Here is a 24,804-nt window from a genome sequence, read left to right as displayed (position 1 = left end):
ATGAAGTCTAGATAAACACAGATCTATCTTTAAGGAGATACACTGTACTTTCTTATCCTAGAGCTGAATGCAGGACTAGGAGATAAAGCATGTATGTCTCTACCAGGTCCATGTAAAGTGCCACAAAGAACTTATGGAGAATTTTCCTCAACCCATTTTGAAAATCCAGTAAGAATTTATCCCAAATATATCAATACATTTAACTTAGTTGAAAGAAAATAAAACCCAAACCTGATAAAGGTTTCTTTTAGGAAGAGAATCAGGTTGTGACAGCATATCATGCTTGGAGACAACCTACAAAATACTCTGAAGCACTTCCTGATTATTAGTCCTTATTCTTTTTATAAGGAAATCTCAAATGTCAAAATTGAAAACCAGGTACATTCTCTGCTGAAAGCTCAATTAAAAGCAACCATAAATTACAGAGAACTTAACTAGGTCAACTAAACTTTTGCCTCACATACTAGAAACAACAATCTGAAGTCAAGCCTCAGAAACTTACAAAAAACACCCTACATATGGTCTCAAAAGAAACCTAATTATTCACTGTGAAAGAAGAATGGGTAGTTTTACAAACTGGAAGTCTTCTAGTTTTCTCTTACTAAGATTTCAATGGGAAATTAGCAGCTTTTACCCTACAGGAACACAAAACCAAAAATACCTTCTATTTCTTCACTAGCAGGTATATATGTACCCAGCTACCTAAAATTAGGAAAAAGACAAACAGATTCTAAGCACCCATCATAAAAGAAGTCCTGTCTTCCCATGATGGGAATTCACCAAGTCTTTCTCCCTTGTCCAGGCGTTTCTGAAAAATGACATTATGCATGATTCTACTTACAGGGGTACGTGGCGCTGCTCAGGGTCAGCTCTGGTCAGTTCTTCCTCTTCGATATCAGACTCTCCTCCTGAACTACTGTCTGTGATGTCGGAATCAAACGCTCGTTCACTGCACCTCAAGTTGGCTATACCACTGGCTGTAAATCTCTCCAATTCTTCTGAAATCGAATCACTTTTCAGGAAGTTGCTAAGTCCCTCTGAAGCAGCGGTCTCACTGGCAGCTTTTCTCAATGCAGCTTCGGCCTTTCGAGTCAGCATCAACTGGCTCCGGGGCCTCAAAGATTCCAAGTTTGGCAGCTTGCTTAAAGTTTTTTCTAGAAATCCACCCAGCTGATGCTGTACGTGCCTCTCCACCTGCTTGGCTTGCACAACCTGTAAGCGCTTCTGTAACCTGCGGGCCCGGCTCTCAATGTCAGCCTGCCGCCGCAGTAAAGCTGTTATCCTGGTGTCAGAATCTAAAGCACTGGAAAGGATGGAAGACAGGGGAGACTTTTTACCCTCTAACTTGACACCCCCCACGTTAGAACTGGAGTCTGTGTCAGGTGATAACCTACTGCTTCCTTGAAGTGCTGGCTGTTCCATGGAATTTACAGAAGGTTTGTTTGCAGTGCTATTATTGCTAAATACAGTTGTATGTTCTACATCAAGGCTTCTATGTGGAAGAGTGCAATTGGTCATACCCCCTTTCAAGTCCCCAGATTCAGATGCTACCACTTCACCCCCCTGAAAAGAAGATGAAGTGAGAGCCCGTTTTCCCCCATTAAGGGGACTGGAATTGTCATGATCAGAATGTGTTGAACTTTTAGTCAATTTCTTCGCCAACCCATTTACAGGTGCTTGTGGCAGAGCTGTCTGACCACTTGTATTCATGGTTCTAAGATTTTCTAAGGAAAACTCCAAAACTTGCTGTCTTCCCAACAGCTCAGCTCGGAGTTCATAGGACTGAGATAAGAGAGGGTGAGATTTGAGTACTGTCTGCTTGCTGAAGACACCTTGCAACTTCAGTGACTCCTTCGAGGGAACAGATGTCACATCGGAGCAGAGGTAAGATGCCACCAGTGGTTGCAGCTTCCCCAAGTCTTCCTTGGTAGGGTTATTTCGGAAGTCTAGGCTGGGATCCTCTGCAGCAATGGCTTTTCTTTTGGTTCCGTTGGCAGCAATAAGGATGTTGGCGTTGCCGTTATTCTCGGCACTGCCAGGGGACAAAGTGGAGGATGGGGGAGCCAGTTTGAACCGGATATGGTGTGTTTCAGCTGCTGCGTCAGTGAGAGCGGGCGCCATCGCAGCCATTCAGCACAGAGAGACAGGAAGTCCAGCCTCTCCCGGTGCCGAGGCCAGCTCCACAGCCCCTTACCGCCTCCCCAGAGAACAGACTAGAAGAGAAAGAAGAAAAGGAAGTTAGAAATACAAACACATTAGAAAACAACACACATGTTTTTAATACAAACATTATGGAGGCTGTTAGCCAAACTGTCTTCAGAAAGAAAACACTCAAACCTAAAGGGGAGGGTGTTGGGGCGGGGCCACAACTCTTCTACAAAAGAATCAATCCCATCCTTCCTTTTAGTCACTTGTTACCATACATTGAAAGTAGTCACAGACTCTTAAAGTCAAATCATCTGCATTTAAAAGAAAAATAGCTTTAAAACTTCTTGAAACTAGTGAATTTAAAGCAAATGTATCAAACTAAACACCAGGAATCAAACAGAAAAGAAGTAGTAAGAACTCATTTCCTACCCAAAATCTGTACGCCAAATGTCTGTACATTTCTGGCCAAAGGAGCCAATGTTTGTCAGCTTCCCACTTCTCTGTAAGATAGATCATACTAAAAGCTTTACTGTATCACACCTGTAATGCCAGTTTATTTCATCAATTTTCTTTCCTTTCCACTGTCCTCAGTATGGCCCACCTCTCAAATTAATTGCCCAATCAATGTGTCTCTTTTCTTCACAACTTCTTGAAAGAATAGTTATAAATAGCTGCCTCTGCCCTTCTCACTCTTCTGTTATCTGCCTTGTACTCCTACGGCTCTGGCAAAGGTCACAAGCAATCTCATGATCAAATCCCATGCTCAAGTCTCAGTCCTCATTCTATCTGACTTCTCTGAAGCATTAGGTAGTGCTCACCACCCCATTCTTCTGGAAATTCCTCCTTCCCGATGTCCTTGACAACAAGGTCCCTTCTGCCCTCTTCCCTCTCAACTCACTTCCTTGGCAACAATCTTGATAGCAATGTGTAAGTCCTCTGGTCGCTCAGAAAAACACGATCAGCTGCACTAATCAACATCCTCACCTCTAGGTACCTCAAGCCCCCTGAAGCTCAAAACTGAATTTCGTTTTACTTCTTACCCAGTTTTATCATCTCAGGAAATTACTTTCACCAAGTAACCCCAGCTAAAAACCTCAGCAGTGCACCTCCTCTTCATCCCTTTTGATTTATCTGGTCTGAGAGTAAAAGGAAATCTATGTAAAGAACTAAGCCAGCAGGTACTAGAGTGTGGCCTACAAATTTCTTGAGAGTTCAAAGACCATTTCAGAGGTCCACAAGATCAAACTTTTCATAATAATATTAAACATTATTTGCCTTTTTCCATAGTGTTAACATTTGCAATAAGGATGCAAAAACAAGTCTGAGCAAAATTGCTGGTACCTTAGCAAAAATCAAGAGCAGAGGTATCTAACTGTACTAATAGCCTCTGGTCACTGTATTCTTTACTCATTTAGTTAAAAAAATAAAAGTTTTTTTAAAAGGTTATTATAGTGACCTTTGATATCCTTGATGAAATACAGAAATTATGAACTTTATTAAATCTCCACTCAAGTCTTCAGTGCATGTGTATATGCGTATCTAAATATTCTGTGCAATGAAAGGTAAAGTACACATAAAGCACTTCTACTGCTTTAAGAAAACTGAGTTACAAGTTGAACTAGAAGCTTCTTCCATGTAACACTATTTTTACTTGGCAGAACAACTGACAAACTATGATTATACAGACTTTTGGATATTGAGCAGACATTTTCTTGCAAATGAACAAAGTGAACCTAATCACTTCAAGGAAACCCAATATGAGGTCTGTTGCTAATGATAAAATCCAAGTTTTTACGCAAAAATAAGTATTTTGAAAATGTGTATCCACCACCATGAACTTGGAACATTTCCCCAATATTTAATGTCATTTCTGATTAAACAGACTACTACTGATACCAGTGAACGAGAACTGGATACCACATAATGAAATGTGTCAACTTTTTGGAAGATCTGCATAACTCTGTCAATGACCAAATGACCAAAGCTCCTTAGAAACTAGTGCATGGGTAAAAGTAAGTGCAAGACAGACCAAATGGATTAATCTGACAGTATGAAACGCTCACTGATATGGCTTTAGATTCCACGGTGCGGCTAACCTTTATGAAATTACTACTTGTCAAGTTTGGGCAGTGTCAAAGGATATGCACACTTTAAAAGGCTACAAATACTTGTCTCTTTTCCAAACTACACATTTGTATGAGGTCAGATTTTCTGTACATACTTCCAAAACAACATTATCACAACAGAATGAATGCAGGAGGAGATATGAGAACCCAGCTGTTTTCTATTAAGCCAGACACTAGAAAGATCTGCAAAAATGTAAAATAATGCCATTACCACTTAATTTTTGTTGTTCTGATAAAAGTTATTATCCATAATATGTAATAGGTTATTTTTAAATGAATTATTTTTTTTCCTTTAATTTGTGGCCACACTGCCCAGCTTGTAGGATCACAGTTCCCCCACCAGGGACTGAACCCATGCCCTAGGCAGTGAAAGCAGAGTCCTTATCACTGGATCACCAGGAAGTCCCAGTAAATAATTATTCTTTAAATTTCTCAAAGTTTCTAATCAACTATTGATAACCCACCAAAGTTCTTTGTGGTTTTAGACATTTTTTAAAAGTGAAAAGGGGCCTTGAGACCAAAAAGTTTGTGCATCACTGAACTAAAAGCAACCTCCTCCCTCAAAAAAATGAGGGCAACTTCCATTTTGGTCAAACATTTTATCTTTAGATAAAAATCAACATAGGATGGTAAGCCGTGTAGTACTACACTAAGACTTCACAGTATGACAATTCAAATCATTGATATCAAAATATTTAAGTAAATGACTGAGAAAAGTGTTAGTTGTCAGTTGTGTCCAACTCTTTGATACTCACGGACTGTAGCCCACCAGGTTCCTCTGTCCATGGGATTCTCCAGGCAAGAATACTGGAGTGGATTGCCATGCCCTCCTCCAGGGGATCTTCCCGACCCAGGGATTGAACCTCAGTCTCCTGTACTGCAGGCAGATTCTTCACTGTCTGAGCTACCAATACACTTACAGGTCAAACATGTCTACCACTCTATGTGATTGCCAAAAATCTCTCACTCTAAGCTTACAATGCCTTTAACAAACATCCTATATTCATTAAACTAGACCTTCTGAGGATTAGAGTTTTATCCTTATGGACTTGCTGGCATACAGCATTCTGTATAACTGTTCTACGTCCACTTTTCCTATTTTTGACTTTAAATTTAAAAGTAATTCCTAATGTAATTTAAAAAATAGCTGCATTATTACATTGGTTCAATTGACAGATGAACCAATGTAATAAGCTCTTCTTCAAAATACCTTGAGTCAATTTAATAATAGGAAAAGCATTTTCTACCATAAACAAAAACCACTATCTGATCTTCCAATCAACTCAATATCCTCTTGCAAACTGATAACAGTATACAGCTGGTACTAGCCATGCAAATGGCAACCCATTTCAATACTCTTGCCTGGAGAATCCCATGGACACAGGAGCCGGCAAGCTACAGTCCACAGGGGTGCAGAGTCAGACATGACTGAAGTGACTTAGCACTAGCCATGCAAGGAGGCACATTATCACTGTCAGATGATTAATACAATGAGTGAGAGGAGTATATGGCAGCCTACTGCCCAAAAGCACTACACTCTGTCTCAGCAATCACAGGAAGCAGCCTCCCTCTGGGACCCAAGCAAGGACACAGATGTTACACAGCTTCCACAAAACGTATGGAAAGCCCATGCTCACCCAGCACACACAAAAAGTGGGTTGTAATTAACATCACACCACAGAAGGTACTTAAGCAATCAACATTCCAAAGTTATTTCAGAATTATTTAGTTCTTTAAAATCTGCAACTTAAAGAAAAATCTGCTGACTCAAATCCCACCTCTTTCAATATTTCTCTGACCCTCTGAAAGCACATCTGAGAACTTGACATTAATCATATACGCCTCAAAGGCAAATGTATCTTGCCCACACTCCCTCCGTGGTCTCAAAATCCCCATGGAGTGCAATGAAAAGAGTAGTTACTAAACAATTTTTCTCAATAAACAGGGAAGGGGAAAAGTGATGTCTTCAGAAGAAATTCCATTCCTAACTCCTAAATCTTTATCTTTCTATATCAAAACTGCTAAAAATATATATATACTGGACTCTACACCCGCCTCCCTTCATTGACTTGAAATGCTGCGCCGAGATGCAATATCACTCCCCACCCCCAACCCCAGTCACAGGTAAGAGGAGTAGGTCCAGGTTCACATCTGGCTCCACCTATATTTAAATCATTTAACTATTTTGTTCCCTCAACTTCATCTGCAAATAACAGAGCTGACCTCAGAAGGCTGCAGAAATGATTACATAAAATACTTTCAATTACTTAACTTAGTGCCTGGCACAAGAGCCCATTATTTGCACTATTATTATAACCTATGGAGAAAAAGCAAATATTACTAAAACAAAAAACTGTTAAGTAGGAAAAAAGGTGTTAAAAAATAAAATAAATATTATGACCTCATTTCTGTTTTAAAAAGTAGGTGATAAGATTCTTTTGTTTTTTGTTTTCTGGCTTATGTAATGTCGCCACCATAAACACAAATTGCTTGTATAATACAAGGGAAGAAGGCAAAAATAATGTAAATTCTAAAAGAGTCAAAAAAATGTGAATAAGGCAAAATATCACAAAAATGTTCTTAAATTTAACATGAGCAAAATGTTGATTGAAACAATTCCCATCCCACTTAAATCCCAAAACCTTGTAGTGACTCAACAATTTAGAGCAGAGAGAAACTGTCTACTTAAGGAGTGTTACAGAAACAGCACAGCAGCTTTTGATAAATCACCCTTCTCCAAAGAATACAAAACATTAAAAGCTATAACTTATTAATCCTCAGTACAAGCTAAGTGGTAGATTTCTGGCTACGATTTTAATTTCCAATTCACTGGTGGGGACAGATAGTAAAGTTACATCGTACATTCAGAATAAAGAAACCTAAAATATTCCAACTTTTAGTTCATCTAATAAACCACAATCTGACGAAAAAAAAAAAAAAAAAAGATGGATCTAATGCACCTGCAGCCACCAACATAAATTATGATTCAGCAGTAAGCTTAAGAGACAAAAGAAGGGCTATTTTATCAGGGTCCTTTAAAAGGCTATGAAAATTTGAGCTAGCTAGTTAACAGTGTCCATCCCAGTCGGATGGAAAAACTTCCCTGATGAGATTCACAATGCACTTCATTATATTGAATACTGCTCAAATATTTGCACCTTTAACAAATAAACATCTTTTTTTCCATTATATTAATACCGTGCAGAACACTGTTCTGAGAAATAGAAGTTAGAATAAAGTTCAAATACATGACCTCTAAGGCCCCTTCCTGTATATATGATTTTCTTATAAACAGCAATATAGATTCAAGAACAAACTTCCACCTAACACAAGTAACACTCTGGAAGCCAAAGTATATCCCTAAGACAGAGTTTCTCAACCTCAGTACTACTGACTTGTGCGGAGTAATTTTTTGCTATGGGGAATGGGGTCTCTCCTGTGTCCAGGTGGTTTACCAGCATCCCTGGCCTAGATGCCCACTGCACCCTCCTAGAAATTATGACAACCAAAAATGCCTCCAGACATGCCAAATGTCCCCAAGGGGACTAAATCACACCCCCCAATTGAGAGGCACTCTCTAGAGAGAGATTCTGTATCCACAGATGTATATACATACATATTTATTTCTAAACATAGATTTCCAGAAATCATACATATCTGGCTACTTCAAATAGTGGAAGTCACAAACTCCACACCTACAAACAAAAGCCACACCTTACTCCCTTGTAAATTCCCAAGACAGGACTCCGGTTACTCAAGAATAAATTGGCATCATCCACCTTGCAAAAATGCTGATTAGCTGCCAAGGCCCAAAGAGAAGGGTCTGGACATTTGGGTGGCCAACAACCACACTTGCACTGAAAACAGAAGCAAGAATCAGATGGGGAAGAAAAACTTGCCCATAATGTGGTTTCTACTAACCTCGTTCCACCATTACCTCATTACTCTGTACAAATGGAAAAAAGACACAGGAAAGATGGTTAGAGAAGGGTGTGTGAAGTTATCAAAATTTAAGCTGAAGCTTGAAAATTAGCTAAAATTTCATTATGCAAAAGGCTGAGGCCAAAGACAGTAATGGGGCATTCCAATGAAAGGAAAAGGTATGGGAAAAGCAGACATCCTGGAGATTAGAAGAAATTATCAACTTGTCTGAATTATAAAGCATATTTTAACAAGAGGAAACACTATAGAAAAAGGTGAAAATGCAGTCTGAAGCCAGATCATTAATGGACAACCTTCAAAAGCCAGTTTTTACTCAGACTTAAAGGCAGCAGAAAATCATGAAAGGTTTTTATGTGGAGTGACACATGAGAACTGTGCTGCAGAGACCAGTTGTATAGGATGGATTAAAAGAAAGTAAAAAGTCAAAGGCCAGTGAAGAAGCTATTGCAATAATCTAGACAGGATATAACAAGAACTTACAACTAAGGTGGTCACCACAGCAGAACTGTCAAAGTCTCCTCCAGGCTTCGGAAGCGCCTGAAGTCTGCAGAACCAAGTAAGCGACACAAATAGGAAAACTCTTAAGAAACAAGAAGGTTGTCATTTCCTTCATAATTTCAGCTTCTTTAAGATAAAATCCTCCCCTTTATTTCTCACAATGTTGTTCAGGTTGAGAGGCAGGGGGAACCATTTTAGGTTTGGTATATCCTATCCATTCCTAACAGTACCAGTTCAAACCCAGCCGCTCACACCTACATGATCTTAAGAGCTTCCTGACTTAACTCTCAGTCCTCTAATCCAGCAGTTCCCAACCTACTGGTCAACAAGAACTGATTTTTGTGGAAGACAGTTTTTCCACGGACCAGGCGTGGGGGGAGGGGATGGTTTCGCCGTGATTCAAGCACATTACACTTACTGTGCACTGTGTGATCTGAGGCTGCCGCTGATCTGGCAGGAGCACAGCCCGGAGGTAGGGCTCCCTTGTCTAATCCATTCCATCCTTATTTATCACTTCACTTCTCTACTCAAGAATAGTTCCTAGTACATTTCTCATTAGTCCAAATTCTCCAAGGTGAAATTTAACATCGAAACAAATGCATCAATTGGCATGGACCTAGAAACCGCCCCCAGATTCAACTCATCATTTTTGCCTATGCTGTTGCCTCTAACTGAAGGCCCTTCTACCCTTTAAGCCCAAAACTTAATACTTCAATACACAACAACTCCACAAAAACTTTTCCAGACTATTCAGGCTCACATAACTTTCTTCCTGCTTAAATTGTACAATGCACTTAAAAGTCACCACACTCAATTAAAATTATCTGAATGTTCCCCTAGTTGTCAATTTGTTAACTCTATTTCAAGACTGGGAAAGTCCCTTAATATCTTTCTTTGCATGCTCACTAACTTTACCAAGATAGAGTACCTGGAACATAGTAAGCACTGTGAGCACTTACTGACAGGCTTACAGTAGTCAAAAAGACCCAGAGGTAGGCTTTTCAAGCATTTAAGACTGTGCTAAGCAGAGAAAGATGAGGAAGTACCAATCAAGAAACTGACACAACTGAAATAATACGGAAGGATTTGGGAGATGATCCACAGAACTTGACTGAAGCAGGTGGTTGGTACATGCACAGCTTCTTGAGAAAGAGGGAAAAAGTAGCTTTGTGATCAAGTACCAAAAGTTACATTATGGAACACACTGGCAAGTTTTCCTTTTACAAATGTAGATTTGTTACAGAATACAAGAGGGAGTGGGAGGCAAATTTTTTTTCATAAAACAAAGAAATGAGGTGTATCTCACCACCCCAGTTCCTAACACTTTCCTATGCCAATAGGGCAGGCCTTCTTAAGTTTTATTATTATTAAGGGAATCACAGCTCTGGCTGGAGAATAGATTGTTATTATGACTGCTGTTCACTAACATTAATTGACCTTTTATGGTGTCAGTCACTGTGCTAAGTGTTTTACATATACACCCTCATTTAATTATCACAATAACAGTGTAAGATGAATATGTGCTCAGAAGTAGCATGCCCAAGACCACACCACTACTAAGCGACAGAGGCAGGATTCCAATCCAAATCTCTAAGAGAATAGTGAAAGTCGCTCAGCCGTGTCTGACTCTTTACGACCCCATGACTATACATACAGTTCATGGAATTCTCTAGACCAGAATACTGGAGAGGGTAGCTGTTCCCTTCTCCAGGGGATCTTCCCAACACAGGGATCGAACCCAGGTCTCGCGTACTGCAGGTGGATTCTTTACCACCTCAGTCAACAAGGAAGCCCAAGAATACCCGAGTGGGTAGCCTATCCCTTCTCCAGCGGATCTTCCCAACCCAGGAATCGAACATCCGCATTGCAGACAGATTCTTTACCATCTGAGCTACCAGGGAAGACCCACACTTATTTTTTTTAGTTTATTTTTTATTGAAGTATAGTTATTACAATGTTGCATTGGTTTAGTTGCTAAATCATGTCTGACTCTTACAACCCATGAACTGTAGCCTGCCAGGCTCCTCTGTCCATGGGATTCTCCAGGCAAGAATACTGGAGTGGATTGCCATGCCCTCCTCTAGGGATCTTCCCGACCCAGGAATTGAACCCGGGTCTCCCACATTGCAGACAGACTCTTTACCAACTGAGCCACCAGGGAAGCCCAGTGCATTATCACTATACCTAAGGCTAAGTTTAAACTGGAAGGGACTTAACTGCTAGACACAAGGATTTTAAATTTTAGTCTTTAGAGGAAAGTCAATGAGAAGTCCAAAAAAATCATTTTATTAAAATGCCTACAGCATTCAAAGCTCCACACCAAGTGTCTGAGGATGACATGGACCAGTAAAGACACTCACTGTGATCAGAGAATCCTAGAAGGACCCTCACACAGTTGCGAGAGCCGGACCGTAAAGAAGGCAGAGCGCCAAAGAATTGATGCCTTCGAAATGTGGTGCTGAAGACTCGTGAGAGTGCCTTGGACCACAAGAAGATCAAACCAGTCAATGTTAAGGAAGGAAACCAACCCTAAATACTCATGGAAGGACTGATGCTGAAGCTGAAGCTCCAGTATTATGGTCACCTGAAGTGAACAGGCAACTCATTGGAGAAGTCCCTAATACTGGGAAAGACTGGGGGCAGAGGATGAGATGGCTGGACAGCATCACTGATGCAATGGACACGAACAAGTGGCAAACTTCAGGAGATGGTGAGGGACAAGAAGGCCTGGCATGCTGTAGTCCACGGGGTCGCAAACAGTCAGACACGCCTGGACGACCACACAGGCTGAGAGTGGGTGCTGGGGGCACAGAAGGCATGCCGGGGGGAACATCTTAACTTGAAACCTGAAGGATAGAAAGGGTCCTGCACTGGGCTTCCCTGGTGGCTCAGGCTGTAAGGAATCTGCCTGCAATGCCAGAAACCTGGGTTCAATCCCTGGGTCAGAAAAATCCCCTGGAGAAGGGAATGGCTACCCACTCCAGTATTCTTGCCTGGAGAATTTCGAGGAGTCTGGAGGGCTACAATCCATGGGTTGCAAAGAGTCGGACACCACTGAGTGGTTAACACTTCCACTTTTAGCATCACCCATACAGTTACTTCCAACACCTCTGCCCCCAGTACCAATTCCAAAACCAATTTCAGCCCTTCAACATTCCCTATGTGAATGAATCCTGATCCCAATCTCTGGTTTACAAGCTACTATAGATATCTAACTTAAACATACACTAATATCAGACAAGAATAACAGACTACAGTATAGTCTAATGCTGGAGACACTAAGAACCATAGCAGTGTCATCAATGCCAAAGATAAGACAGAAATTAGGTGTGAAGGTAAACCTAGATGACAAAGCACTGTGTTTTGCCTAAAGGGATCAGGGGAGGCTTCCAGAAAGAGATGACATCCTGACTAAACGCCAAGGTTAAACAGGAAGGGTTCAATAGAATGACAGCCAGTCACTCCATCCTTAATACCACTGCCTTAGTTCAGGATCTCTTAGGCCTTACACTAACCCAGAACAGCAATAATCTCCCAACTGTTCCTTCTTCCTGTCTCAGCAAGCCTTCAACCTGTGTCCACTACCAAAATAATTACTAGAAGAGGAGAAAAGAAGGGAAAAAAGAAAGGGAACATAAATTCAACCATGCTGTGCTCCTGCTTAAAATCCTTCCGTGACGCTGAGGTAAGGATGAATCCAAACTCCCACACAGCATTTGTCTGCCCCCTTTCACACTCAGACTCATCTTCCACCTGTCCCAGCCTAGCCACTGCAATCTTATTTATACTTCCTGGTTCTTCCACCCTTGCACCTTTGCTTCTCAAATTTTAGCTCAAGATCACATGCTCTTTAAAGTATTCCCCACTAATTCCAGGTAGAGTTAAGGGTCTCATTCCTTTCTAGGATCTAATAAGCATTCACATGACACCCTGGTCATAATGGAAAATAAACACCCAATTTTGTCGCCCCTACTGTCTCTATTTCTTAAAAGGAAACTTATGGGTTGTTTCCTTTTCCTTGAATCCGCCTGCAACGTAGGAGACCCCGATTTGATTCCTGAGTTGGGAAGATGCGCTGGAGAAGGGATAGGCTACCCACTCCAGTCTTCTTGGGCTTCCTTTGTGGCTCAGCTGGTAAAGAATCTGCCTGCAACACAGGAGACCTGGGTTTGATCCCTGGGTTGGGAAGATCCCCTGGAGAAGAGAAAGGCTACCCACTCCAGTAATTCCATGGACTGCATAGTCCACGGGGTTGCAAAGAATCAGACATGACTGAGCAATTTTAACTTAATGGCTTGTTTTATTTCTAACTTACAGATTGCACTATACCTGACAGTGCACCAATATATTAGTTAGTTAACCTGCGTATTCTACAGTGAATGCATCAGACGGAGATCCATTATGACGTTAATTGGGATGTCTGATCATAAAGTGAAAATCTAATGGGAAGCAGGAACCAACTGAATCTAGGACAGACTGTCTACCTCAAGTTCTGGTCATTTACATTGCCAAGCACATGCACTCAGACTGACAAACTTTTTAAGTATACTTTTAAACTATTAAATTTGGCTACATAAGCCTTTTGAAGGCACTGTCAAAATTTTAAATGCAACTACTCGAACTTTTACCTAGTAATTGCACTTCTAGGAACCTATTCAACAGAAATATTCTCACAGGTACCTAAGAATATATGCACAAGTCTTTTACTGAAGAACTGTAATACAAAAAAAAAGAGAGTAAACTTAAAAAGATACAATAGAGTATTATGACGCTGTTAAAAAAAACTGTTTACGTTGACATGAAAAATCTCTGATATATAACTAAGTGGGGGGAAAAAAAAAGACCAAGCTACGAAACAGGTAAGATCACATTTGTGTTTACTTATCACTGAATTCATTTCCTACCAGTCTAGCTCACAAAAGGCAAAGAAGGAAAAATGGACTTTTATCTCATCTCTAGCAACTCTAATAATACAAGTGTTTCTGAACAAAACTAAAATCGAAGATTTCTCAAAGGATCCAAGCAATTCAAAAGCAAATACATTCTTCTTAGGGTGCTGAGGTGACGGGAAGGTCCCTGACCCAACTTCAGAGATCTCAGTGAAATCGACCCTAGCCCTTCAGAATGCTGAATTAAAGATTAACTGAAAACACACACACACACACAAACCCTGAAAAACAGCAATCTGGTATCTTCTGAAATATGGTAAGCTCTTCAAACATCCTCAGTGCTCCATGGTAACATATGAACAATTTAATGAAACTTTCCTGACAGCTCAACTTATCAGACCAGTATTTCTACAAAGCCTCTATGCTACCAAACAGCAGAAGCTAAACTAATTAGCTTTTCACCTCTATCCCTTCACACCCTCCAGTGGAGGTGCTAATAAGCAGTCACAAAGGCCAAATAGCAAATGAAAGCCTAGATATCAGTTTGGAGCAATTTTTCACTTAATACTCTAAAAACAAAATTGCGATTCATTTTTTTTATTCCTCAACACTTCCCCTCCAACTGAATTCAACCAGATCTGACCTTAAGCTGCTCCCTTTTTACAAAGAAATTAAAAGGTTGAGGGACTCCATTAGGTTTGATGCCACTTAAGCAACTTCTTTCCAAACAAGGGCAGAATCTGCTGTACTTAAAATTCAGAGTGAGATCTCATTTGGGATTCCTGGTTCAAGTAACAAGAACCAGAGTTTTTGATAACATTTAGATAAAACTGCACTGAATTTACCTCTGCCTTATACTCCCTCACTCTTAAAGCTTGGGAGAAATTGTAATTTTTAAAAAGTTAGAACTAGAAGGGAAAAAAAAAGGCAAGCTTACAGTCAACAACAATAAAACACAAAGTTAAGTAATTCCATGGGGGCTAGGGCCTTCCAATGTTAAAACTGTATAGAGCTAGCCGAAAAGCTTAGACAAGCAAGCCTTACAGAAGGTAACTAACATGTATTAAGCAGCTGTCAGTTCCCAGACACCACTACCCAAGGGAGGCAAGAATCTAAAAGGTGTGTCTACTTTGAAGGGCTTCTTGATGTAATGTTTAAAATCTTCATATACAATCTTTAAGTTTCTCTTTCACACTACTCAAATTTGTTTCTTATCCATAAACATGAACTGCCCTCTCTACTTTGAAGACAGTTTCCTCACACCCTCCATTTTTGCTTTACCTTTATTTGATGAAAGACAACAAAAGCTTACGACACAAACAAACAAAAAAAAAACATCTATTTCAGTCTTTTTGGAACCCAGACTTTTTGATAAATCAAACCTATCGACTCATTTTCTCTATACATTTTACCCTACACCCTAAAAGACTGGCAACACACCATAACATAGGAACAAATGATAACTGAACTAATAACTAAGTGACCCTTCCATCCATATATACTGGTCTTCTCCTATGACCCACAATTCTCTCCACAATATGCAAGTGACACCCAAAGACACCACCTTCTGTCTCCTCGTGGCCTTCAAATGTTGGTGACCTCTACCACAGTGGAATATGTGCCTTTTACATTCATATTCTCTTTTTTAACCATTACTGTGATTCAGAGTTTTCATCTCACATTTCAAGGAATGGCAAGTACTGATAAGTCTCGCTTTGTGTCATGAATTATTACATTCTGGCAGGAATATTTCTGCGCAACTGTTATGATGCCCAGAGACTAATATGCAATTTATTATGATGTAAACTACAATTTAAATACACATCTTCAGGGACTTCCCTGGTGGTCCAGTGGCTAAGGCTCCATGCTCCCAATGCAGGGGGCCCAGGGTTCGATCCCTGGTCAGGGAAGTAGATCCCACATGCTGCAACTAAGACCCAACACAGTCAAAGAAATAAATAAAAACAAATATCAGTTTAAAAAAAAAATACACATCTTCAGAAGCAACGTGAAGACTCAAAAACCAGTCTTAATACAGATTTCCAAGAAACAGTTACAAGTCTTATTTTAGAGAAAGGACATGATCCAAGTACTCTCTGCACACGGTAAGAAGGCCAGGTGTTTGGGCCGTTTTATTTGATACACCTGCACCTATACTTTTTCATAAAGTAATCAAGTAAAAGAGCCCTAATGTAAAACATGCTTCCCTAGACCTAGAACAGTCTAACCAAAAGGCAAAAACTTACTTAAAATAGAAAAAGAAGGCAAAGAAAAGGTGCTTTAAAACTGAGGAAACGGCTCAATGTAAGATTTGCTCTGGCCCAATCAACTGAAGATGAACCACATACTCAGTCTGCACTAATCCTTCCTTTCCAAATTGAAGGCAATTGAAAGATGTTGGACGTTAAAAAAAAAAAAAAGAAAAAAATACTAATAATTTTTTTTTCCCAAAAAATTCCCTTTCTCACCAGGAAGGAAATAACTTAATTTCTGTATCTAATGACTTCACCAAGAAGAAAAATAATAACCCCTACTGAACTCCCCTCTCAAGGAAGCTGACAAATATAAGAGGAGTAAGCATTACTCTTTAAACACACGATTGTCAATGATTAGAAAACCCAATATGGATTAGTATGTTTCATCACAGAATTTAAAAAATTGCTTTTCTAGTACTACAACAAGGTAACTAAGCTTTACTCAGAAAAGTTCCTCTAACTTGAACCACTCAATACTGAAATAACTTCTCAAATCAGCATCATCACCAAAATGGCCCCATGTTTACAGATTACCTGAGTTAGATTTGTTCTGTTTGATACAACCTATCAGCTGTTATTCACTTTAAAATACAAATAAAATCTGTGGTCAATCTAACAAAATCCAGAGGAGGTACAGACACCGGCTACAGTGCAGCATGACTAGAAATGGAAGGGCACCAGCAGTGTTTGAAGAAGAAAAAAAAGAGAGTTGTTTTCCTTTCTTCTCACCTTGATAAAAGTTCAAAAGTGAACTAAGGCATACTCATTTTCCAGCTTCCAGAATTTTCCTCAACAGGATAATGATAAGTCATCTAACAACGAAAGTGTGCTCTGCAGGTTTAACCACAGAAACAACATGTGCAGGCAGGAAGAGAATCATACAAAGACTGAACATCTCACCTGCTGTAAAGCACAAAACTCAAATGTTGAAATTCTGAAGAAGGCTTTCATGAAAGATGCAGGAACACTTCTATATACTTCCCTTAAATGGATTCACAAAGCTGAAAGGGCCAAAAACCCCACCATACCTCAAGACTCTCTCAATACTTAACTGATCACTCTTTTAATTGTCCACAGACATAAATTAAAAATACTTCTTAAACATATACTTAAATACGGCAGTCCTCAGAAGCCAATCATTTTCACCATAACACAGATAGTAAGAATCTTTGTCACATCTGTTTCCCTCCAAGTGGTGCACACTTGAAAATTTAAAAATGAGCCACCTCAAATCATGAGATCCCTAACAAATATATCAAATATGTTAAAGGTCAAAGGAATTGCAGACTTTGTTGGATAAACCTAAAGGAAATAGAAATCAGAATTCCATGACTGAGGACAGTTATCTCATATTTATAATACATTTTTGAAATTCCCAAGGGATGAGCATTTTTACCTTGCCTTATTTTTAGGACTACACATCACACTGCACATATCACATGACATGATGTAACTGTTAGCAAAGAAAATGGCCCAAAACCATAAAAAATATACATGGTAGAGGAAACCAATCAATGTACACTTAAGAACCACTACATTTCATATTTAGTTTTTGAAATGTTTTTAAACTCACGACAGATCTTTTTTTCAAATTAAGAAAGTGGTTAGTAACCTCTGTAGAAACAACAGAGAAATGTATTTGGTATTTTATACAACAGAAGTTCACTCAACTACTAGGAAAACTGACACGAAGAGATAGATAATAGAACATTCTTCTAACTCTATAGGATTAACACTAAAAATACTCGTGATCAAAAACGCAACAGAAACGTAATAAAATATCTTTAGTTAGAAAACAAATTACTCAAAGTGTTCACCATTGTTATAAGAAAAGAAAAATAGCTTTAAATGACACGCCTGTAGACAATTGAAAATTTCTAAATTGGTCAGACAGTACACTAGAAAAGGAACCAAGTATAGCCTATAGAAGGGGGGAGGGGAAAACACACCCACTTAAACCCTAGTAAATAGTGGTTACTTTAAACGACCCAAAAGCAGGGAAAATACTACCGGCTATTCTGAGCGATGGGAAACATATTCCAACGTTCTACTTTTCACTTGAAAGTGCTTTAGAAAAGAAGTTCAGTAACAATGTATAACTATATCATGATTATGCAAGGCAAAGATTATGTAATTTTATCGTTTATTTTAAATGTTATCCGACTGCAAAACTAAAAAAACTAAAACGTTTTGATCTTTCTAATGGGGAGGGGGCAAGTTCTTCTGGGCTACAATTTAAAAATATAAACACAGACCCCAAAACAAACAAAAAAACACAATGATTGCTAGCCACGTGACAAAGGAGATGGCAACACCAGGACTGTGAATGGAGGTGAGGAAGGCGAGGCAGGACCAGGAAGGTTTCTCGGAACTTTGAGGACCTCAGGATTTAAGTCTCCCGACCCTTAAGGTAACCAAACTCTAGCCCGACTAGCTGTATTGTTAACGCTCTCAAGTAGTTTATTAATAGGTCACGAAAACTGCTTCAGTGACCTCCAGAATAAAGGGGGGAAAAACCGAGGAGGAGGAAAGAGAGCAATTTAAAGTGGCGCCATCATGTCACCCCTTCTCCCCTGAGGCAATCAATAAGCAATAGTTAAGTAACGTGTTTCTCCAAAAAACCACACTGGGATCCCGACAACGGAAAACAATAGAATTTTTAAGTAAAACATGCGGGCAGGGCTGGTTATCCTATGGAAAACAATCAAACTATTTGCTGAGAATCAAAAGACCGTCAGCCGGAAAACAGGCCCCCCAAACTCACTTAAAAGCAAATAACTGTCTCTTCCTCTTTAGTTTAAAAAAAAAAAAAAAAACACGTCCGCCTGAAGGAGTCTAGATCGGAAAACGTAAGTGACCTCAATTTACAGGCAACAAAAACAATAAATAAATGAAACAAATAACCATCTCACTAAACAATCAGAGTTGTGATACACACCGTGAAACGCGCAAGATGTGTGTTTCGAGCAGAGAAAGGCCTTTTGCAGTCAAGAGAAGTTCAAGGCGAGAGTTTGTTTGGGTTTTGGGTTTTTTTTTTTTTAACCGGAATAAATCGCGTTCTTAAGGCCGCATTTTTAAATAGAACGCCAAAGGAAAAGCTGGCGAACGAGGCGGCAGCTGGTGGGGAAGGGCCCCCGCACACCCCCGCCCTTGGGGCGACTCCCAGCCCCGGACCCGCTGCGGGGAAGCCCGGAGAGGCCATTTAAAGTTCCGGGGATTTTTCCTGCCCTGCCCTGCCTTTCCAGTTACAACTAACAAAGAGAGGGAGAAATGGGAGCCACAGGGAGAGCGAGGAGAAGGAGAAAGGGCAGCGGGAGGAGGAGAAGAGGAGCAGCAGCACCAGCACCTACCACGTGATGGAAGAGCGTTGCCCGGGCGGATTCAGCCCCACAAAATGGGCGCAGTTTGCAAACAGCCCCCGGCCTGGGCGCCGAGGGCCGGCGGCGGGCGGGGGCGCGCGGCGGCGGCTCCGGCCCGGGCCCGCCGCTCTCCTCCCCCCCGACGCCCGGAGCCGCCCTGACTTTCCGGGCGGGGGGGCGAGGCGGAGGGGGAGGGGAAGGCGGCGGCGGGGAGCGGCCGCTTTTTCTTCTCTTTCGGGCCCTTTCTCCGGCCTTCCTCGGCTCCGGCGGGGCCTGGGCACGGCCGGGGACCACAGCCCGGCCGGGAGGACGGGCGGGCGGGGGCAAAGGGTGAAGCCGCCCCCCCGCCCCGCACAAACAAGCGCCGCCGTCTGCAGCCCGAGCCCGCACCCCGGCCGCCGCCCCCGGACGCCTCTTCCCGGCCGGGGAGCGCGCTCCGGCCGCCCCCCGCACCGCCGCGGCGAGACGAGTCGGCTTCGCTACGGTGCTCGGTTCTCCCGCCGGCTCAGCGAGCGGTGGCGGCGGTGGCGGCGGCACTGGGAAAATGGCGGCCGAGCTTCTTTTCCCTCCCCCCCTTTAATCTGAAGCGGAGGGAGAATGGAGCGAGCGAGCGGGCGAGCGCCGGGGACACGGGGAGGAGGGACAGCAGCGCCTCCGCCGGCTGCGGCTGCGGCGGCGAAGGCCCGCTCCGCCCCGGCGCGCCGCCAGGGGGCGCCCGCCTCGCCGCCCCCGCGAGCCGCCAGGAGGCGCGGCCGCCGCCGCCTCAGTCATGGCTCCTCGCCGCGGCCGCTGTTTCTGCGCCCCCAGCTGCGGAGGCCGCGGCGCCGGGACCCCGCCGCTCCCAGACATGCGGCTGCAGCACGCGGCACTGCGGCAGGCGGGAGCGGGCCTTCGCTCTGGCCGGGGTAAGGCTAACCTGAGGCACTGACGCCGTCACATTCCCTCCGCGCTGGGGCTGGCGGGGCCGCGCGCCGGCTGAGGGGCAAGGAAGGCTGACGCGACAGAGCAAGAGGACGTGAGCCAAGAACTGTTTGCACTGGGTAGTAAATAGGCTTATGTCTTGGGCACCACACTATTCCAGGGCTAAACGTGCGCTGAGTCGGGTGGGGAGCTCCCTGACTGGTGTAGCGCTTCCCGCCGCCCTTTGTCCTAGCAGTCCGCCTCCCTACACTGCAGCACGCCTGGGCAGTAGCCCCGGCACCTCGCTCCGCAGCCGCCGGGGTTAAAAAAAAAAAAAAATAGCGCACGTTCTCATTGCGCAGGCGCGAGCCGGAGCCCGCGCCGGACCAGCCCGGGAAGGGCCAGCCCGGAGCGAGAAGGGGAAGTGATGGCCCACCAGCGCCGGGCCCGCTGGGAACTGTAGTTTTCGCTAAGAAGCACGCGTCTGGTTTTGGGTGTCACGGCTTGGCAGATCCGCCAAAGCAGGCAAATGGCATTACACAATGAGTATTTATGCTTCCTGTCTCCACCAAAAGGAAGTTCAGTGCTATGCTAAAAGTTTAACAAAGAACTCCATAGAGAAACCCAAATCTCAGAACAAAAAGCAAACTTCCACTTGGTTTAAAGTGGTGGCACTTTATCATTCCTCATGACCAGTTTGTCAGTACGGTATTTTAGTCCTTTTCCAAAGTAGGGCCTTAAAATAACGGAACTTTTTCTAGATTAAAAAAATGTAGCAATACAATGCAAAGTGTCACATTTACACCAGCTATAAGCAACTACCCTTTAAAACTAAAGAAAAAGTTGCCAAAAGATTAATCCAGTACTTAGAGACTTAAAAAAGGAACTCTGCTATTCATCAAAATATTACTTTAAATGACAGAACAACAACAAAATGTTTCCAACAATTAAATCGTCAAATGCAGCAGATGAGAAAGGTATGCTCTACTACCAAAAAGGAAGATGAGAAATGCTCAGTACTGTTTTGTGGCTTACCAGAACCAGTATCCGGTGGTATGTGTCACTTCTGTTAGTCAAAAAAACAGCCTGATAGTTTACCCTCCCACAGAGTTACACTCCAGCACCAGCTCCCACAGCATCTACACCTAAGTTTCCATGAGTCCCCGTTTGTACCCTTAAAATCACATTCTCCATCATAATCATGGTTCTTAAATACCAAAACAAAGTTGCAGGGTCAAATTATACAAAGAATTTTTCTTAATGTATACATATCTGTATATACCTCTGAAAGAGATCCTAGTCTTGACTTTTTAACTTACAATCCTGGGGCGGGGGGGGGGGGTGGGGGGGGTGGAGAGATGGGTTAATTTTTTTTAAAAACGTATACACACATATCTCTGCATACATAGTAATTCCACAAAATATAGCAAAAGGTGTTAAAAACACAATTTTAAAACCAATAGATGGCGAACTAGAGCCCTAATCTGAGGATTCTGAAATCTAAATGAGCAGAATGAAAAATACCAAATAAGGCATAGCCCTCTGCAGTGTATACCTAAATATTATGTTCAAAGATACCCACCACAAAATCAGTTTACTGTTGCTTCGATTCTAAAAACTCAAGTATCAGATTTAATTAGGCCTCCAAAGAACCAAGCTTATAAAATACATTCTTTTCAATTATTAAGAAAAAAGTAGAAATGCTAATTTTTAAACACACATTTTGGGTAAAAATAAATTCCCACTTTCCCCTTCTCTCATTGCTTAGCCCAAGAGTAAGCCTGTTTAAATGTTTATGGCACTTAAGTCAGTCAGTCTGTTTTACATTTTCTCAAATCAGATGTCTTTCTGCTCAGACACCAATTTTTACAAATGGGGAAATTCAAAGGTGAGCCACTACAGACACAAAAATCTTAGAGAAATATATTTTTAAAAAATTTCCCCCAAAACACAGTGGATGTCAAGACTGATTAAACACACACACATACACTACTCATTTTTCAAATCATTCTTGAAATACTCATAGTGGTTGGCTCTCCTCCAATATCCACTCTATCTCAGTGAAATTAGTTTTAACCCATTCTCTTTACCAGAGATTGGTTGGGAATGGGCAAGAAATGTAATCCTGGCCAATGAGACATGAGTGGAAGCCCACTGGAATATAGAATTGTGAGAAAAGCTGCTTCCATCCTAAAATGAGATGAAGAAGAAACAGCCCCTCTTCAGGTAATGCTGAACATGACACTTCAAACCACTCCAGTCACCTTACATCAAGTCTGAAGACGCCACCAACATCAAAGAGCGCAGAATGGAGAGTTGGCTAGAACCCTGGTTCTTGGTGACAGCATTAAATAATTATATTGAACAATTCTGACATTTGCAAGACTATTGGGACTTCCAGCTACATAAGACCAATGTAACAACAAACATATATTACACCAATTTTCACTAGGTTGCCTATATCTAAAGTCAAAAACATAATTATAACTTTCTTATATTTTAGAGTATTTGTATTATAATACTTTATTTATATTATATTTTACATCACTTCCCTCTTATATACAACTCTTTACCCATCCATTCTTTATCTATATGTTATTTCTGCCATGTAAAAAAGGACCATCCCTCCTTACCACCAACCCTTGTTCATTCCTCTCCTTCAATCCACCTCTAACTTATCTTCCCTTCAAGAAAACAGCAATAAAGGAATTTCCCCAAACTTCCCTGGTAGTCCAGTGGTTAAGAATCCACCTGCCAATACAGGGTACACAAGTTCAATTCCTGCTTTGCGGAAATTCCGTGTGTTGGTCAAGCAACTAAGCCCATGCACCACAACCACTGACGTGCAAGTGCCCTGGAGCCTGTGCAGGGCACGGAGAGGCCACCGCAACAAGAAGCCCCTGCAGCGCCCTGAAGAGCGTCCCCCACTTGCCACAACTAGAGAAAAACCACGCAAAGCAACGAAGACCCAGCACAGCCAAGAGTAAAATAGATTTGTTTAAAATTCAGTGCTTCAAATGGCAAACTCATCTCAAAGGACAAGGGATTATTTTGTTTTGTACTTTTAAAAAAGCGAGTATTAAAATAATTCAGGAGAAAGTCCTAAAGCCTAAACCATCTAGTTTCAAAAGAACAGGGACCCCCCCCCCCATTTCTGTTATTTGCCATTGCATCCCAGGGACCTAGTCCAGATATCAAAGAAATGAACATATCAAACTATTTAAAATACTAAAATTATATCATGAAAGAAACATCTTTAAACTGAAATTGGTGCATGCTCTCATGTTAGCATTCAGCAAGCTAAATATTAAGTAGAAAGCTAGGATAAACTGAACCAAAACTGGGAAATTTAAAGAATTTGGGATATCAGAAAGAATATGGAAGACCATCTAGTTCAACCTCCAGATTTTATCATCAGAAAGTCAAGAAAAAAATAGCAAGGAGACTGCCCAAAGCCAAAGCTGGAACACAGACTGGAATCTGTATGTCAGTCTCCAATTCTCACTTTCCCCACCACATCACCTGCGTTCCAGAATTATAGCTTCCCACTGGAAACATGCTACTCACCAACTGGCGAATAAGAAGTGCAAACATGATGCAGGTAAACCTGAACAATACTACCAATTCAGTTTGACAAGTATCAAGATGTGGCCAAAGGTAAGTAAGAGAAAATCCTCACATTGATTACAATGACTATAGAGCTCAAAAATTGTTTTCATTAAATGAAGGTCTCAGCTAATCCAGAATATCATTTACTCTTATGTACTCAGCCCAAAAGCAACAAATCTGCAGTAAGATTAAGCAACTTAAGGCATCTGAAAAACCTGTCAGTGACAAAGTATTATAAGAATGCATGGTATCTCTTACTTTCAGTCCCATCTAAAAACAAGATAATGTTCTTCCTCATACTAAAGATATAGACTCTGGAATTTACACAAAGATATTATCTTACCATCTCACCACAGAAGTGATCCAATAACTCATTGAGAACAAATACTAATCATACGCAGCCTCATGATTTAGCCCTTAGTGATGGGAACAGTGGCTTGCTTCCCTGGCGGCTCAGACAGTAGAGGGGCTGCCTACAGTGCGGGAGATGCAGATTTGATCCCTGGGTGGGTTGATGCAGGGAAGATCCCCTGAAGAAGGAAATGGCAACCCACTCCAGTATTCTTGCCTGGAAAATTCCATGGATGGAGGAGCCCACCAGGATACAGTCCATGGAGTTGGGAACAGTCCATGGAATGAGAACAGTAACTAAAGTTACAGGTTAACCCTGAACACACTCCTAAATCAGGAAATAATTTATTGGGGGATATTGAGGAAGACAGTACTAAACTACAAATGTATGCAACTGTATCACTTAAAGAAACAAGTCATGTTCTCCCAAGGCCATCAGCTATGTTAAAACTTAACATCAAAGATGGATGGTTTTCTCCTCCACAGTACCAGATTTCAAAGTAGCTACACAAACACCAATTTCTAATACAAGCAGTCTAACCAGAACTTTACAAGAATATTATAATAAAGTTTCTCAAGAAGTTAAACAAATAAAAAAATTACTGATTAAATAAACTGATTAGTTAGGTAAATATATATTTAATTCTAATTATTTGAACTTCAGTAGAGAACATTCTTAAATTCTCAAAGAATTAACCAAAGAAGTCTGTTGACCAAACATAACAAA

General features: G+C 41.4%; 1 protein-coding gene across 5 annotated transcripts in view; it reads right to left on the bottom strand.

Annotated features, from left to right (window-relative positions):
• Window positions 1–24,804, bottom strand: part of KANSL1 (KAT8 regulatory NSL complex subunit 1) — a 171,090-nt gene that overhangs the window by 125,257 nt on the left and 21,029 nt on the right. For 4 of the 5 annotated variants that reach the window (XM_020882785.2, XM_020882913.2, XM_020882993.2 and 1 more), the window contains exon 3: window positions 842–2,213. In XM_020882785.2, coding sequence (XP_020738444.2) covers window positions 842–2,130 — 1,289 coding nt within the window. In that variant the 5' untranslated portion in view covers window positions 2,131–2,213. Of the gene's footprint in view, window positions 1–841; window positions 2,214–19,208; window positions 19,805–24,804 lie in introns of those variants that run through there. The other variant, XM_020882847.2, reaches the window with a different exon arrangement.

The sequence above is a fragment of the Odocoileus virginianus genome, chromosome 17 (assembly GCF_023699985.2).
Source record: "Odocoileus virginianus isolate 20LAN1187 ecotype Illinois chromosome 17, Ovbor_1.2, whole genome shotgun sequence".
NCBI classification, from domain to species: domain Eukaryota; kingdom Metazoa; phylum Chordata; class Mammalia; order Artiodactyla; family Cervidae; genus Odocoileus; species Odocoileus virginianus.
Note: the sequence above shows the minus strand (reverse complement) of the source record. Positions and strands in the feature narration are given on the sequence as shown.